We start from the raw sequence: 12,282 nt of genomic DNA on the forward strand, positions 1-12,282 counted from the left end.
GTCTCAGTTTACTCTTTTGGAAAATGAGTTAATACCATCCATCTCAGATGGTCATTATTATGACTGAGATAATAATTTTTGTAAAATGTTTAGGACTATGTCTATTACACAAAGAGTGTTCAGGGAATGATAATTACTGCTTTTGTTTTTAGTACTAAGATTATTATTGTTTAGAAGGAAGTTGGTTAGACCCAAATTGATACCTTTACTGTTCTTAGCACTATAGACTAATCATCAGATCACACAATCAAAATCATCTATATGCACTATAGTTTCCTATCAAATGGATTTCACTTTTTCTATATCTGTGTTTTCCATCAGTGGACTGCTTAGCAAAGACTTATGGGTGGAAGAAAAGAGATTTAAGTATCAGATGAGGGTCCTTTAGGTTCCTTTTTTTTTTTAGGTGAGAAGTGGGGAGATAGTGAAGCAGACTCCCACATGCACCCCAACCAGGATCCACCTGGCGACCCCATCTGGGGCAAGGCTCAAGTACCAAGCTCTTTTTAGTCCCCAAGGCTGTTGTGCTCACTGGAGCTATCCTCAATACCTGGTGCCATGCTCAAACGGATTGAGCCACTCGCAGCAGGAAAGGGAAGTGGGAGAAAAGGGGGAGGGGGAGGGGGAGAGAAGCAGAAGATCGTTTCTCCTGTGTGCCCTGACCGGGAATTGAACCCAGGTTGTCCATATCCCAGGCGCCGTTCTATCCACTGAGCAACTGGACAAGGCCTAGGATTTTTTTTATTTTCTTTTTCTTTCTTTTTTTTTTTTTTTTACAGGAACAGAGAGACAGAGAGCGGGATAGATAGGGACAGACAGACAGGAACGGAGAGAGATGAGAAGCATCAATCATCAGTTTTTCGTTGTGGCACCTTAGTTGTTCATTGATTGCTTTCTCATATGTGCCTTGACTCCTGGCCTTCAGCAGATGAAGTAACCTCTTGCTCAAGCCAGCGACCTTGGGTCCAAGCTGGTGAGCTTTTTTTTTGTTGCTCAAGCCAGATGAGCCTGTGCTCAAGCTGGCGACCTCGGGGTTTTGAACCTGGGTCCTTCCGCATCCCAGTTCGACGCTCTATCCACTCTGCCACCGCCTGGTCAGGCGGATTTTTTTTAAATGTTAAATTATGTAACTTTTAAGTTGCAACTGCTCAACATTTTATTATTGTTTACATTTCATTTTTAAAGCAGTTATGAATGTAAGAATTATTATTTTTCTCTTATAGAAGAAAATATCTGTATATTTTGCAAATAGGTGTTTTGTAATTTCAATGTATATTTAATATGTTTAATTGTAAAAATGTTCATTGATAAACACCTCATTATTGTTCAAATGTAGAGTGTAATAACAATATTTAACTAAGATATAGCATAGGTATTCTGGACCTAGTATACAGTTTCATTGCTTAATTTACTGTATTTTTTCCCTTAATTTGAAAAATGCGTCTTTAAATATTGTTTCAGGCTGAAAGATCTTAGGTAAAACACTAATTGCTGTCAAGGAAAACATAATTTTCCGGCCAGTTTAATATAACCACACAGTCTTACATTCATGTAAATTGTGTACAAAAACAGAACTGTACTGTAATATTGAGAAGGAAAGTTTTGGTCAAGCTGGTACCTCTGGATTTTGACTGCAGTTGCATAAACATTGACATTTTGTGATTAATCACCAGGAAAACAGTTACACCAAAAGTTCAGGGTTAGCGTCGTTCCCTTATTGGCCGAGTGGAACAGCTTAGTATGATTCCCGTAATGATTTGAATCGTGAGATTGTGGATCCAGCTGGGCCAGAAGAAGTAGGCAACTAAGCACGTGACTACTTGACCTTCTCTACTTGCTCACTTGTGCCTGATCTTTCTTAAATTACATAGGGGCTAAGCTGGCAAGCTATACCTGGGGATAAATCTGAAAAGGCAGTTATCTGTGGAAAAGATGATACATTGACCTTTATGTATCAGGGCACACAAAACTTCCTGCAGATTTTTTCATTGGGGAAGGTTTTGAATTGGGGTATGGGTTGAAAATTGTGATACAGGGACACTCTCCTAGAAGGAAGGAGTGGTGGTGGAAGGAAAAGAAAAAAAAAGGGAAATGAGAAACATTAGAGAAAAACAAAACTACTTTAGGATTTTCCCTTGTCTTGGTTCTTTATATGATGAAGAATCTTTTATTTTCAAATTTAGGTTAGAAGTATTAAATTATAGAAAAATACAGAGGTACATAAATTTATATATACTTTACATTTCTGTGTATAACATATAGGAAGTTCCTACATTAAAGATTAATGTTAAATTTTTTTTTTAAATGACTTACGATTAGGCTCTGGCCAGTTGGCTCAGTGGTAGAGTGTTGGTCGGGCATGTGGAAGTCCCGGGTTCGATTTCTGGTCAAGGAGAAGTGATCATCTGCTTCTCCACCCCTTCACCTCTCCTTCTCTCTCTCTCTCTCTCTCTCTCCTCTCTCTCTCTCTCTCTCTTTTCACCTTCCACAGCCATGGCTCAATTGGTTTGAGCGCATTGGTCCTGGGCACTGAGGATGGTTCTGTGAACACTGCCTCAGGAGCTAAAAATAGCTCTGTTACAAGCATGGCTCCAGATGGGCAGAGCATCAGCCCCAGATGGGGGTTTCCAGGTAGATCCTCGTCAGGGCACGTGCGGGAGTTTGTCTTTCTGTCTCCCCTCGTCTCACTTGGCAAAAAAGAAAAAAAAGTGACTTGTTATCTGGTAACAAGTGGTTGAGTAGTGTATATTTTTGCAAGTTCTATATATAGAAGTATGTAATAGTGTAGATAAAAATATCTAACCTGAGTTAAAAATTCTATTTATGTATGATTTCCCCTTCATATATTAAATATGACTTAGCAGTTCAAAAATTCTCATTTTCCAATTTAATTTCCATAATAATCCACCAGGTAGGTAGAACAGATATGATTAACTTTGTTTTCAAGGTGAGGAAATGTGGGTCAGATAAGCTAAGTGACTGTTATGAAACACGTATAGTATGTGTTAAGACTAGGTATAAGACCCAAATCATTTACACTATATCACGTGAACCATAGCAAAATAAAATGTGTAATATGTGTTTATATTAGTTTAATTATATTTGAGGTTATGAGACATAAACTGTATAGAGAGTAATATAAGTTCTTTTCCTCCTTCCTTGTGAAACTCTTAATCGTTACTTGTATTTGACCACATTTAATTCACAACCTAAAGAATGATATCAGTTATCCAAAAAGTAAAAGGCAAGATATAAATACTGTCAATTTAAATATATATTATCTGCATATATTAATGAAGAGTCAAGATTTGGGCCTAAAATGTCAAATAGTTACTTAGTTTTATTTCTGTGACCATTCACCAATCTAACAGATCCATTATAATCAGATCCTTATTCGCCTATCCTGGCTTGCTCATCTGTTTGTCCTGCAAGACTTTGTTCAGCCTGTTTTTTCCATTCTATACCATTTAATCCTCTCCCCATTCTGAATAAAATGCAGGCTAATTACTGGTTTTAAGATTTAAGCTTCATATATCTCCCCTCTTTCAGCATAGATAACAATCAGAGACTATTAAGGTTTGAAGTTTCATCTGTTCTGACAATCCATTCCAGGGTTCTCTTTTCTTTGTCTCTGTCAAGTAGTGGTGTCCACATGCTTAAAATATTCTGTGATGAGTTCACTCCACAGTTGTTTTCAGACTTGAACTTGTCTGTTAGATTTTGCATTCATTGAAACAAAATTTTCTTCCTGTGTTTTTTTACCCTTTGTTCATAATATTATGCTTAGAATAACATGTAAGTCTTTTTGCTTATTCTCATGTTGTACCTTTGCATGCTGGTACATCCTGGCTCCAAACCAAACCAAACTGCCTCTTTCTCTCTCTCTTTCTTTCTTTCTTTCTTTCTTTCTTTCTTTCTTTCTTTCTTTCTTTCTTTCTTTCTTTCTTTCTTCATTTTCTTTCTTTCTCTCTCTCTCTTTCTTTGTTTTAAAAGATTTTATTTATTGATTTTAGAGAGAGGAGAAAGAAAGAGAGAAAGACAAGAGGAGCAGGAAGCATCAACTTGGAATAGTTGCTTCTCATATGTGCCTTGACCAAGCAAGCTCAGAGTTTTGAACCTGTGACTTTAGCATTCCAGGCTGATGCTTCATTCACTGCACCACCAATGGTCAGGCCAAACTGCTCATTCTTTAACCATTGGTTATATAGCTTTGTTTTAAGTTCCTTTCCTTCTCATGTTTATTCTTCTCTAGACAGAGTGCCCCTGATCACCAGAGCCCATGTATGAGCTGAAAAACAGAGCTGTAAAATGAGCTAGGATGAAGACACATTCTGATTTAAGAGACACACCCAGCTGAGCTTTCCCCAGTGGAGAGGTGCGTCGTGTGAGATTATGGCATGAGCAGAGACCAAACAAAGGAGAAGGATACTCTTCTAATTTTGATTAGAATGACTGGGACACAAGAGACATGGAGAAGGATCTTGAAAACGAGCCTCAGTGAAGCTTAGCGAGGTACAGGTGGGGTGACACTGACTTACAGTTTATGCTGTCTCAGGAAGAAACAAACTTTCCAACCCACCCCTCCCGAAAGTACACGCCCAGTAACACATCAGTCAGTGCAGAGTTGTAGAAACAAAGCCGGCTGTCGGCACCAAGTGTGGAATATCTGGAAGCCTTCACTTCAGTCCATCCACCTATCTCTTTACCTGTTTTACATTTCATTTGGCATGTGAGGCCAGAAAAAAGGCATTTTGTCAATTCCCATTTAAAGCCCAGATTTATGTGTACCATGCTTAGCAGAGCCAGGAGATCTTCTCTGGTAGATAAAGTATCCTGTGAAATGGTTTCTCACAAAAGATCTAGGAAACTAGTGGCTTACAAATACAGATACTGCAAAAACTCTGTAGTATACATAAGGTGAATTTTGAAGAGTCAATACCTAAATATCTAGTTAATCTTGTCGAGATCTTATTTAACCTCTGCAAGTCGTATCTGTTTGTTTCTAATACAAAAGAAATAAATCATGTCATTGTTTAAAATTGTAAGATATGTGTACACGACGCAGGCACAGACTTGAATTACGGCTTTGAAGCTAACTGCAACATTTGTAAACCCAGTTCAGCTTGTGAAAAACCATGGACATATTTTGGTTTGGCTTGAGGCCTTCTTTTCATCTTCTAGGTCACTGAGTGCAAGGGGAAAAAAAAAAACATTGTAAATATTTTTGAAGCACAGGTCTATTTTTCCCTCTTGCGGAACTAAAATCGAATTATTTGACTTGGTCTAGGGGATGTAGTTTGTTCCAAGACATCAGACCGGCTCTCTTTCACTTAAAAATGCCTTTTAAACTGATTTCAAACACATGACTTTATGATTCTGAAGTCTTATCAGAAAGTGAATGGTGATTCCTAAGGGATGTTGCATTCTCAAAGCATTTTCTAGCGTTAGGGTTGGGTCTTCTCTCCTCTATGCTGTTGAAGGTCTGGTCAGTTTGCAAACATTTGCCATCCTTAGTTTTGCTTTTATAAAAACACTCTGGTACTTCTTACCTATAGTGGATAAGGGGGTTTTTAGGTATTGAAAATTGGATTTCAGTGTTGGTTCTGCTTTTATCTTAATCATGACTTTAACCTAACTAACGTTCAGTTTTCACACCACTTGATTACGAATGATAATGCTTGCTTCACCTACAACCCATACATCCTGTTAGCACAATGGAAATAATATAAGCATGTGAAAGCATTCACAACCAATCTATTTAGAAAGATGGAAAATTAATACTATACATCCAGGGCTCCTAGGGCAGAAATAAGAGCAGAGCTTCTGTGGAGAAGACCTTGGCTTGGGTTTGCATTGAGCTGGGTCAGAGGAGAATTATCTGCATTGAGCTTGCTTCTCCTCTTTCTCTCAGTGCACACTCACACACACACACACACACACACGCACGCGCGAGTGCAAATATAATCTCTGTTCCAGGTCTGCATCGACAGCTGACATTCTAGAGGTTAGGACTAGCGTGCTTTTTCTTCAAACCAATCTTGACTTCTTATAAATTCTGGGAACATGAAGGAGGCTCCAGGAGCTGGGGGTCCTGATAAGCTTCAGGCTCCTCCTCATGGAAGGAATCTCTGGGACAAGGTTGGTCTGGGCCTTTTCTCCTTAACACTTGGTTCACAGCTTGAGAAACCTGCCTCAATGCTCAGCTGGCAAAGAAGAGCTTCTTTCCTTGTCAGACTAAGTTGCTACTTTATAATGTGATTTGAGAAGTACTCTGGGAGCCATGCCCCAAACATCTTGTTCAGGAGCTTATCTTACTTCCTTTAAGGTCACTATTTGAGACTAATTGTATTTATGTCAACATAGTCCTCTCCAAATTCTATTTTTAAAATGCAGACATTTAAAAATGGAAAGACAAAGGCAAACTTGTTTCCACCGGTAGTGGGGAAGGAGTAGATAGAAAAAGAGAAACCGGAAGGGAAAAGTGTGGATGCTTAGACAGTATTCTCCTTCTTGGTCATAGAGTTCTTCTGTCTCAGACGGCCCTGGTCTCAGGACTTTCTGTGCCAAAGCACATTTTAGTACCTGCCGAATGTGGACTCAACTCTGGAGTGGGGAGGAATGAGTAAGGCTGGGCCTGGGAAATCCTCTAAATAGCACTTCACCCAGGAGAGTTCATCTGATTCATTGTAAATTTTTAATGAGGTCTGTCTGCCTTCTAGCCTCTTGGCTTGGTGAGCTGGGTTATGCTGGATTACATATTAGTTCATCATTATATAGCACCTGATAATTTAGTTAGGCATTTGGAATAATAAGGGAGCAAAGCAAGCAGCGTCAAGTTAGCGACCACAGATAACACCTGTAATAAACTTATCAGCTCCCTAAATGTTCATTGACCTCCCCGATATAGCAGGCTAGGCTAGTGGGGAGCACGCGCCACAGCAGGTGACGCAATCAGCTTTGAGGTGAATTTAAACACCAAGCACTTCTTTCTAGGGCTGCCTTCCTAGCCCCTTCCTCACTCTGCCCCTTTTGGCTCTTTCTGCCTGCTTAATCTGTTTCTAATCCTTTTTGGTCTACATATTTTATTCAGAGGCATAGATAAAGACATTCTCATCAAATTTTCAGATGAGTCAAATCTCCAAGAAAAAGCTAAATAAAATAAATGGCAAAATTATCTAAGCCAGCAGTTCTCAACCTGTGGGTCGTTCGACCCCCGCCGGGGTCGCGACCCACAGGTTGAGAACCGCTGATCTAAGCTATTGAATTCAACAAGATGACATTTTAAAAGGGATACAATATACTTTGCATTTAGATGATAAAATGTTCTCACAAGGACAGGATGGGGGATGATGTGACTTGTTTGCAGGTTTTGTTAAAAACACCTGGAAGTTTTACTAGGTCAGGAGAAGCAACCATGAGAGAAACAAACGCTGGCTTAGACTCCGCATAGACGCAGTAAGCCTTAGGTTGTGAGCAGGCACAATTAGTAGTACTCTGAGACCATAGACAATATTGTGCTTTATGCTGAGTCTTTTAGGACCAATGCTGATGAATGAGAATGTATTTAGAAAATGCTGCATGGGGAAGGGTGATGTAAACAAGACAGTGAAGTACGAAACCCTGGACTCTCCTTATCCTCATGAACACAGCAATTTAGCAACAATTTACAAATAGATTCCCTTTGTAAGGAATCCAGAAACAAATTAAAATGCTCTTTTCATATCTATGCAAAAAATAACCCAATGACACGTTTCATTTGTTATTATTTAAGATAGCACAGCTATTTAATTTACTTTTTCTTAATATTTGAAATTTTATTCTGGTAAGTGCACTTAACATAAGATATACCCTCTTAAAAATTTTGTTTAAGTGTATAACACTGAGAGTTGTGAGCTCCTGGACACTACACCCTTCTCAGACCATGGCTGATACACCAGACCACCATGCTCATGAGGGGTTATGTTTTTGCTTGCTAAGAAAGAGAGAGTGAGAAAGAGAGAGAGAGAGAGACACTTGGGAGTGTGAAGGTGTCTGAGCAGCATATCCAACGGGGAAGCTTTAAAAGAAGAGAAATGAGGCAAAAAAATATACCAATTCTGTGCTTTTCTAAATATAAGAATTGAGGCCAAATGTTGAAATTCATTCAACATAAAAAAAATCTTGTAATAATTAGTTATCCAAATGAACTGGGATATCATGTGACATAGAGAATTTCTTAACATGGGAGGTTAAGTGCGAACTGAATGACCATCTGCTACTGTGTAGTAATATTTTATAGTGTAGAATAGGTACATGATAAATATTTATCAAATGTTAAATATATGGAAACTTCATTAAATGTTGCTTCTATGAACTGTGGTATTAAGCAATAATGGCTTCATTCTACTAAATGTAAAAGCTAACCTTTTAAAATATGAGTCTCCTTCAATGACACTAAGCTATAAAGTTTATTTCAGGGGAAAAAAATAACACTTTAAAGCTTCCATTACCTGGGTGGGCTCATATGATTTCAAAAGCATTTTATTTTAACTTAAGATTTTGGAAGCAAAAATTTAGAAAATTCTAAAACAAGAGAGATCTATACAACGCATGTTTACAATCAGAAAGCAGCAAAAAATTAAAGGTGTCTAATCTTTAACAACCATTTTGAATTTCTGACCCTTGTTATTTTGTTACAATGATATTTGAATTAAAACTGAGGGATATTGGTTACTTAATAATTAATACTCACAAAATATGTTTTTAAAAAAATAAAATTTTTTGTCCATGTGCTTCTTCTAAATTTTGCAGCTCTAGAAACCTTTTCTTGAATACTGTGCTATTTTATAGACATGTATTTACCAATTTAGTAAACATTTATCTCCTCTTTCTTAGCTCTATGATTCTTCTTTGGAATCCTCTCACGTCTGAGGTCCAGTTCACTCCTAGAATTAAGTCATAGCACTTACGATTTGATTTTCTTAGAATACTTTTATAATACAAAATTATTATCCTTCCGGGACCCTTCCAAGACTATTTGTAAGAAAGAAAATTCTCTCTAAGAATGTTTGAAAACATGTATCCAAATGTATGCAGATTATTCTCCTATTTTATTACAGGTTTGTGGTCAAAAGCGGTGGTTATTATCCTTAGATGTAACAGATAGAGACAAATTTTATATATTGCTCTTTCCAAAGTAAAAGAGTTAGAGTGTTTCTAGGCAAACACCATATAAATCTCCTGTATTAACTGAGAAAAGAGCACACTTCTTGAACAGTATTTTTCAAAGCTTAACCTCATGTTTTAACAACCCCAGATGACTTGTATTCCTGGCTTTCTTTGTTGGTTAGTTTTCAATGCCTGAATTCAGAGAAATGAAACATGGAAAAAAACCCCAACAGGTCACGCAGTTCATTTCTCTAAAGAAATTCACAGATGAGTCTCATAATGTAGTTTCTAGCATTGACTTATTTAAGAATAGTTCGAGGTTGTATTTCTAAATGAGAAAAATTGGGACCAATTTTAGTCCTAGGATGAATTTAGAGGCCACTAAGGGGTTCCCATATCCTACTTTCCTACCTCTGCTGTGTGTGTGTGTGTGTGTGTGTGTGTGTGTGTACATATACTCATAAACTGAGCAATTAAGCCAGGGCGCATTCTGGCTTTTTACATTGTGCTGGCAGGGGAAAGGAAAATAAGAAAGAAGCAATCACAAGACTGAAAAATACTGGTGTCGGAAAAGGAAGCTAGGCTTTATACCTCCTGTGTTGACCAGTTTTTGATGGAGGCTGTTTCTGGAAAGGAGTTGGAAGTCCTGAGAAAACTTGGTGGCTATAGTTCACATGACAAAGTATTAAAGAGGAGAGAGCTATAAAGAAAAGAATCTGTATATCTGTGGAGGTACATTATAACCAGTGTGGTCAGAAACAATGATAAAGAGAAAAACCCTGGAAGCTACCACAGATAAAAAACACGGTACATGTAGAGGACTAAAAAATTACAACAGATTTTATAATAAAAACAATGTAAACTAGAAGACAGGAAAATTACATTTTAAAAGAATTAAAAGGAAAAAGCTGGCAACATATAATTCTGTATACATCTTTTTCACAATATGGTGGAGTAGTAGATGGACACTATACTTCCTTCCTTCCATACCACATTAAAATTACAACTAAATTATAGAACAATCAAGCTATAGATTGGCTGAACAGTTCTATAACTAAGGATATAAAGAAGAAGCCATGTCAAGACTGGTAGGAAGAAACTCAAAATGAGCTGGCCCCACACCCACACTTAGTGGTTGAGAATTGGAGGGATATTTCAGCCACAGAGGTCTCCCTGGAGGAGTGAGGAGTCTCAGTCCCATGCCAGGCTCCCCAGCCCAGAACACCAGTGCTGGAAAGAGGAGACCACATAACATTTGGCTGTACAAAATCAGTGGGAATTTTGTCTGTCTGGGTGAGACAGAAGGTTGCTGGAAACCCAGGGTCCTCTTAAAGGACTCATGCATAAACTCTCCCTTGCAGGTACTCACCTTGAGCTCCAGTGAAGAGACAGTGGCTCAGAGGGTGCCACAGACATGCAGGGAGAAACTATGTTGTATGGCTTCAGAACGAGGGCTAGAAGGGTGGCTGACACTGTCTCCATGTTGAGCTTTCCTCCTGCACGGCTAACAGGCACCATCTTTCTTATGTTGAACCCTCCCCTGCATGTCCAGATATGCATCTGCAGTAGCCTCATGAACTCCACTCATTTCACTCTGATGACTCTCTGAGATCCTGCCCTACCCAACTCATTCTCAGAGTATTGCTCTTTTGGCAGCAGCAAGCCTGGGCCTGCATTGCAGTCTTTCTTAAAAAATTCTCAAGGAATTTTAGATGCCAGAGACAAACATGGAGAAACTGAGTTGTGTGGTTTCAGGACAAAGGCCATAGGGATGGCTGCCATTGTCCTGTGTTCAGCCCTTCCTGAATCTGCATTAGCCTGGTGAACTCTACTACCTTCACCCTGATGACTTCCTGAGACCCCAACCCACTGCAAAGGTTTGCAGTCACCAGGTGGGTGTTAGCTGGCTTCAGTATACCCTGAGACCTTTGCTAAATAGCCTGTTTAGCACTGATACCATATCTGAATCTGTATTAAATTGATGAATACCACTCACCCCACCTTGATGACTCCCTGAGACCCTGCTTCACCCAGTTTGTGTACTACCTGAGGCTCTTTTAGTGGTTGAGCTTTCCAGGAAACCAGCAGGTGGTGGCAAATCTTGGGGTGCCTTGGGCCTTTTGGTGACCTGCCCTATGCTTGGTACTAGAGACAGCCAGCCTCAGTTTTCAGTTTGGCCTCTGTCATGTGCATTTATGCCCAGCACAGGCAGCTACTAACCCCTGATTGCTCTGTGGCTCCTAACATGTAGCTCAAGGTTGGTCACAGGCAGTGTCTGACATTGATCTTCACTAGATCTCATCACAAGAGGTCCCAGAACCAAAACACCTAGTGGTGGGCTTCAGAGCACAGCAGAACACTACCTGATTAACTCCACAAATGGTAACCTAAAAAGTAGTCTTGGAAGGCACCAGACCCCCATGGGGTAAGCTCTTGTGCAGCAGCTGGTATGCTGTGGTCATGGCCAGTCCTCACAGTCAGTCAACCTGGGGATCAGTCCCACCCTCTGATGTGTCAAAAGCAATTTAGGCTCAACCTCAATAGAAAGGCACACACAACCTACACACAGGACACTCCAGGAGCACCTGGCTCAAGCAATTAGGAAGACTTTGCCACTGGGCTTCACAGAATACCTACTACATAAGGCCACCCTACCAAGACTGAGAGACATGGCAGATCTATGTACAGGGAAACAAACACAGAGAAGAAGTCAAAATAGGGACACAAAGAAACATGTCCCAAATGAAAGAATAACAGACATCTCCAGAAAAATAACTAAAGGAAATGAAGGTAAGTGATCTACCAGATAGAGAGTTCAAAATACTGGTTATAAGAATGCTCAACGAATTAAGTGAGAACTTCAATGAAGAGATAGTAAACATAAAAAAAGGACACAGCAACCATAAAAAAGAATTTATCAGAAATGAAGACTACAACTGAAATAAAGAATACACTGGAAAGAATCAACAGCAAATTAGTTGAAGCAGAAGACTGAATCAGTGATTTAAATGACAAAGTAGAAGAAAAGACCAACTCAACATAAAAAGAAAAAAAATTCAAAAAAATAAAGATAGTTTAAGATATGTCTGGGACAAAACCAAGCATACCAACATTTGCACAATAAGGTTACCAGAA

The 12,282-nt window shown here is 39.0% G+C and overlaps 1 protein-coding gene across 1 annotated transcript in view; it reads right to left on the minus strand.

Annotated features, from left to right (window-relative positions):
- The window catches only part of ART4 (ADP-ribosyltransferase 4 (inactive) (Dombrock blood group)), a 46,418-nt gene extending 35,738 nt beyond the window's left edge, over window positions 1–10,680 (minus strand). The window contains exon 1 of the mRNA XM_066253210.1: window positions 10,517–10,680. Within this exon, the coding sequence (XP_066109307.1) occupies window positions 10,517–10,665 (149 nt within the window). The 5' untranslated portion in view covers window positions 10,666–10,680. The remainder of the gene's footprint in view (window positions 1–10,516) is intronic.
- Between the last annotated feature and the right edge of the window lie 1,602 nt (window positions 10,681–12,282).

Source organism: Saccopteryx bilineata, chromosome 1 (assembly GCF_036850765.1).
Source record: "Saccopteryx bilineata isolate mSacBil1 chromosome 1, mSacBil1_pri_phased_curated, whole genome shotgun sequence".
Taxonomy (NCBI): domain Eukaryota; kingdom Metazoa; phylum Chordata; class Mammalia; order Chiroptera; family Emballonuridae; genus Saccopteryx; species Saccopteryx bilineata.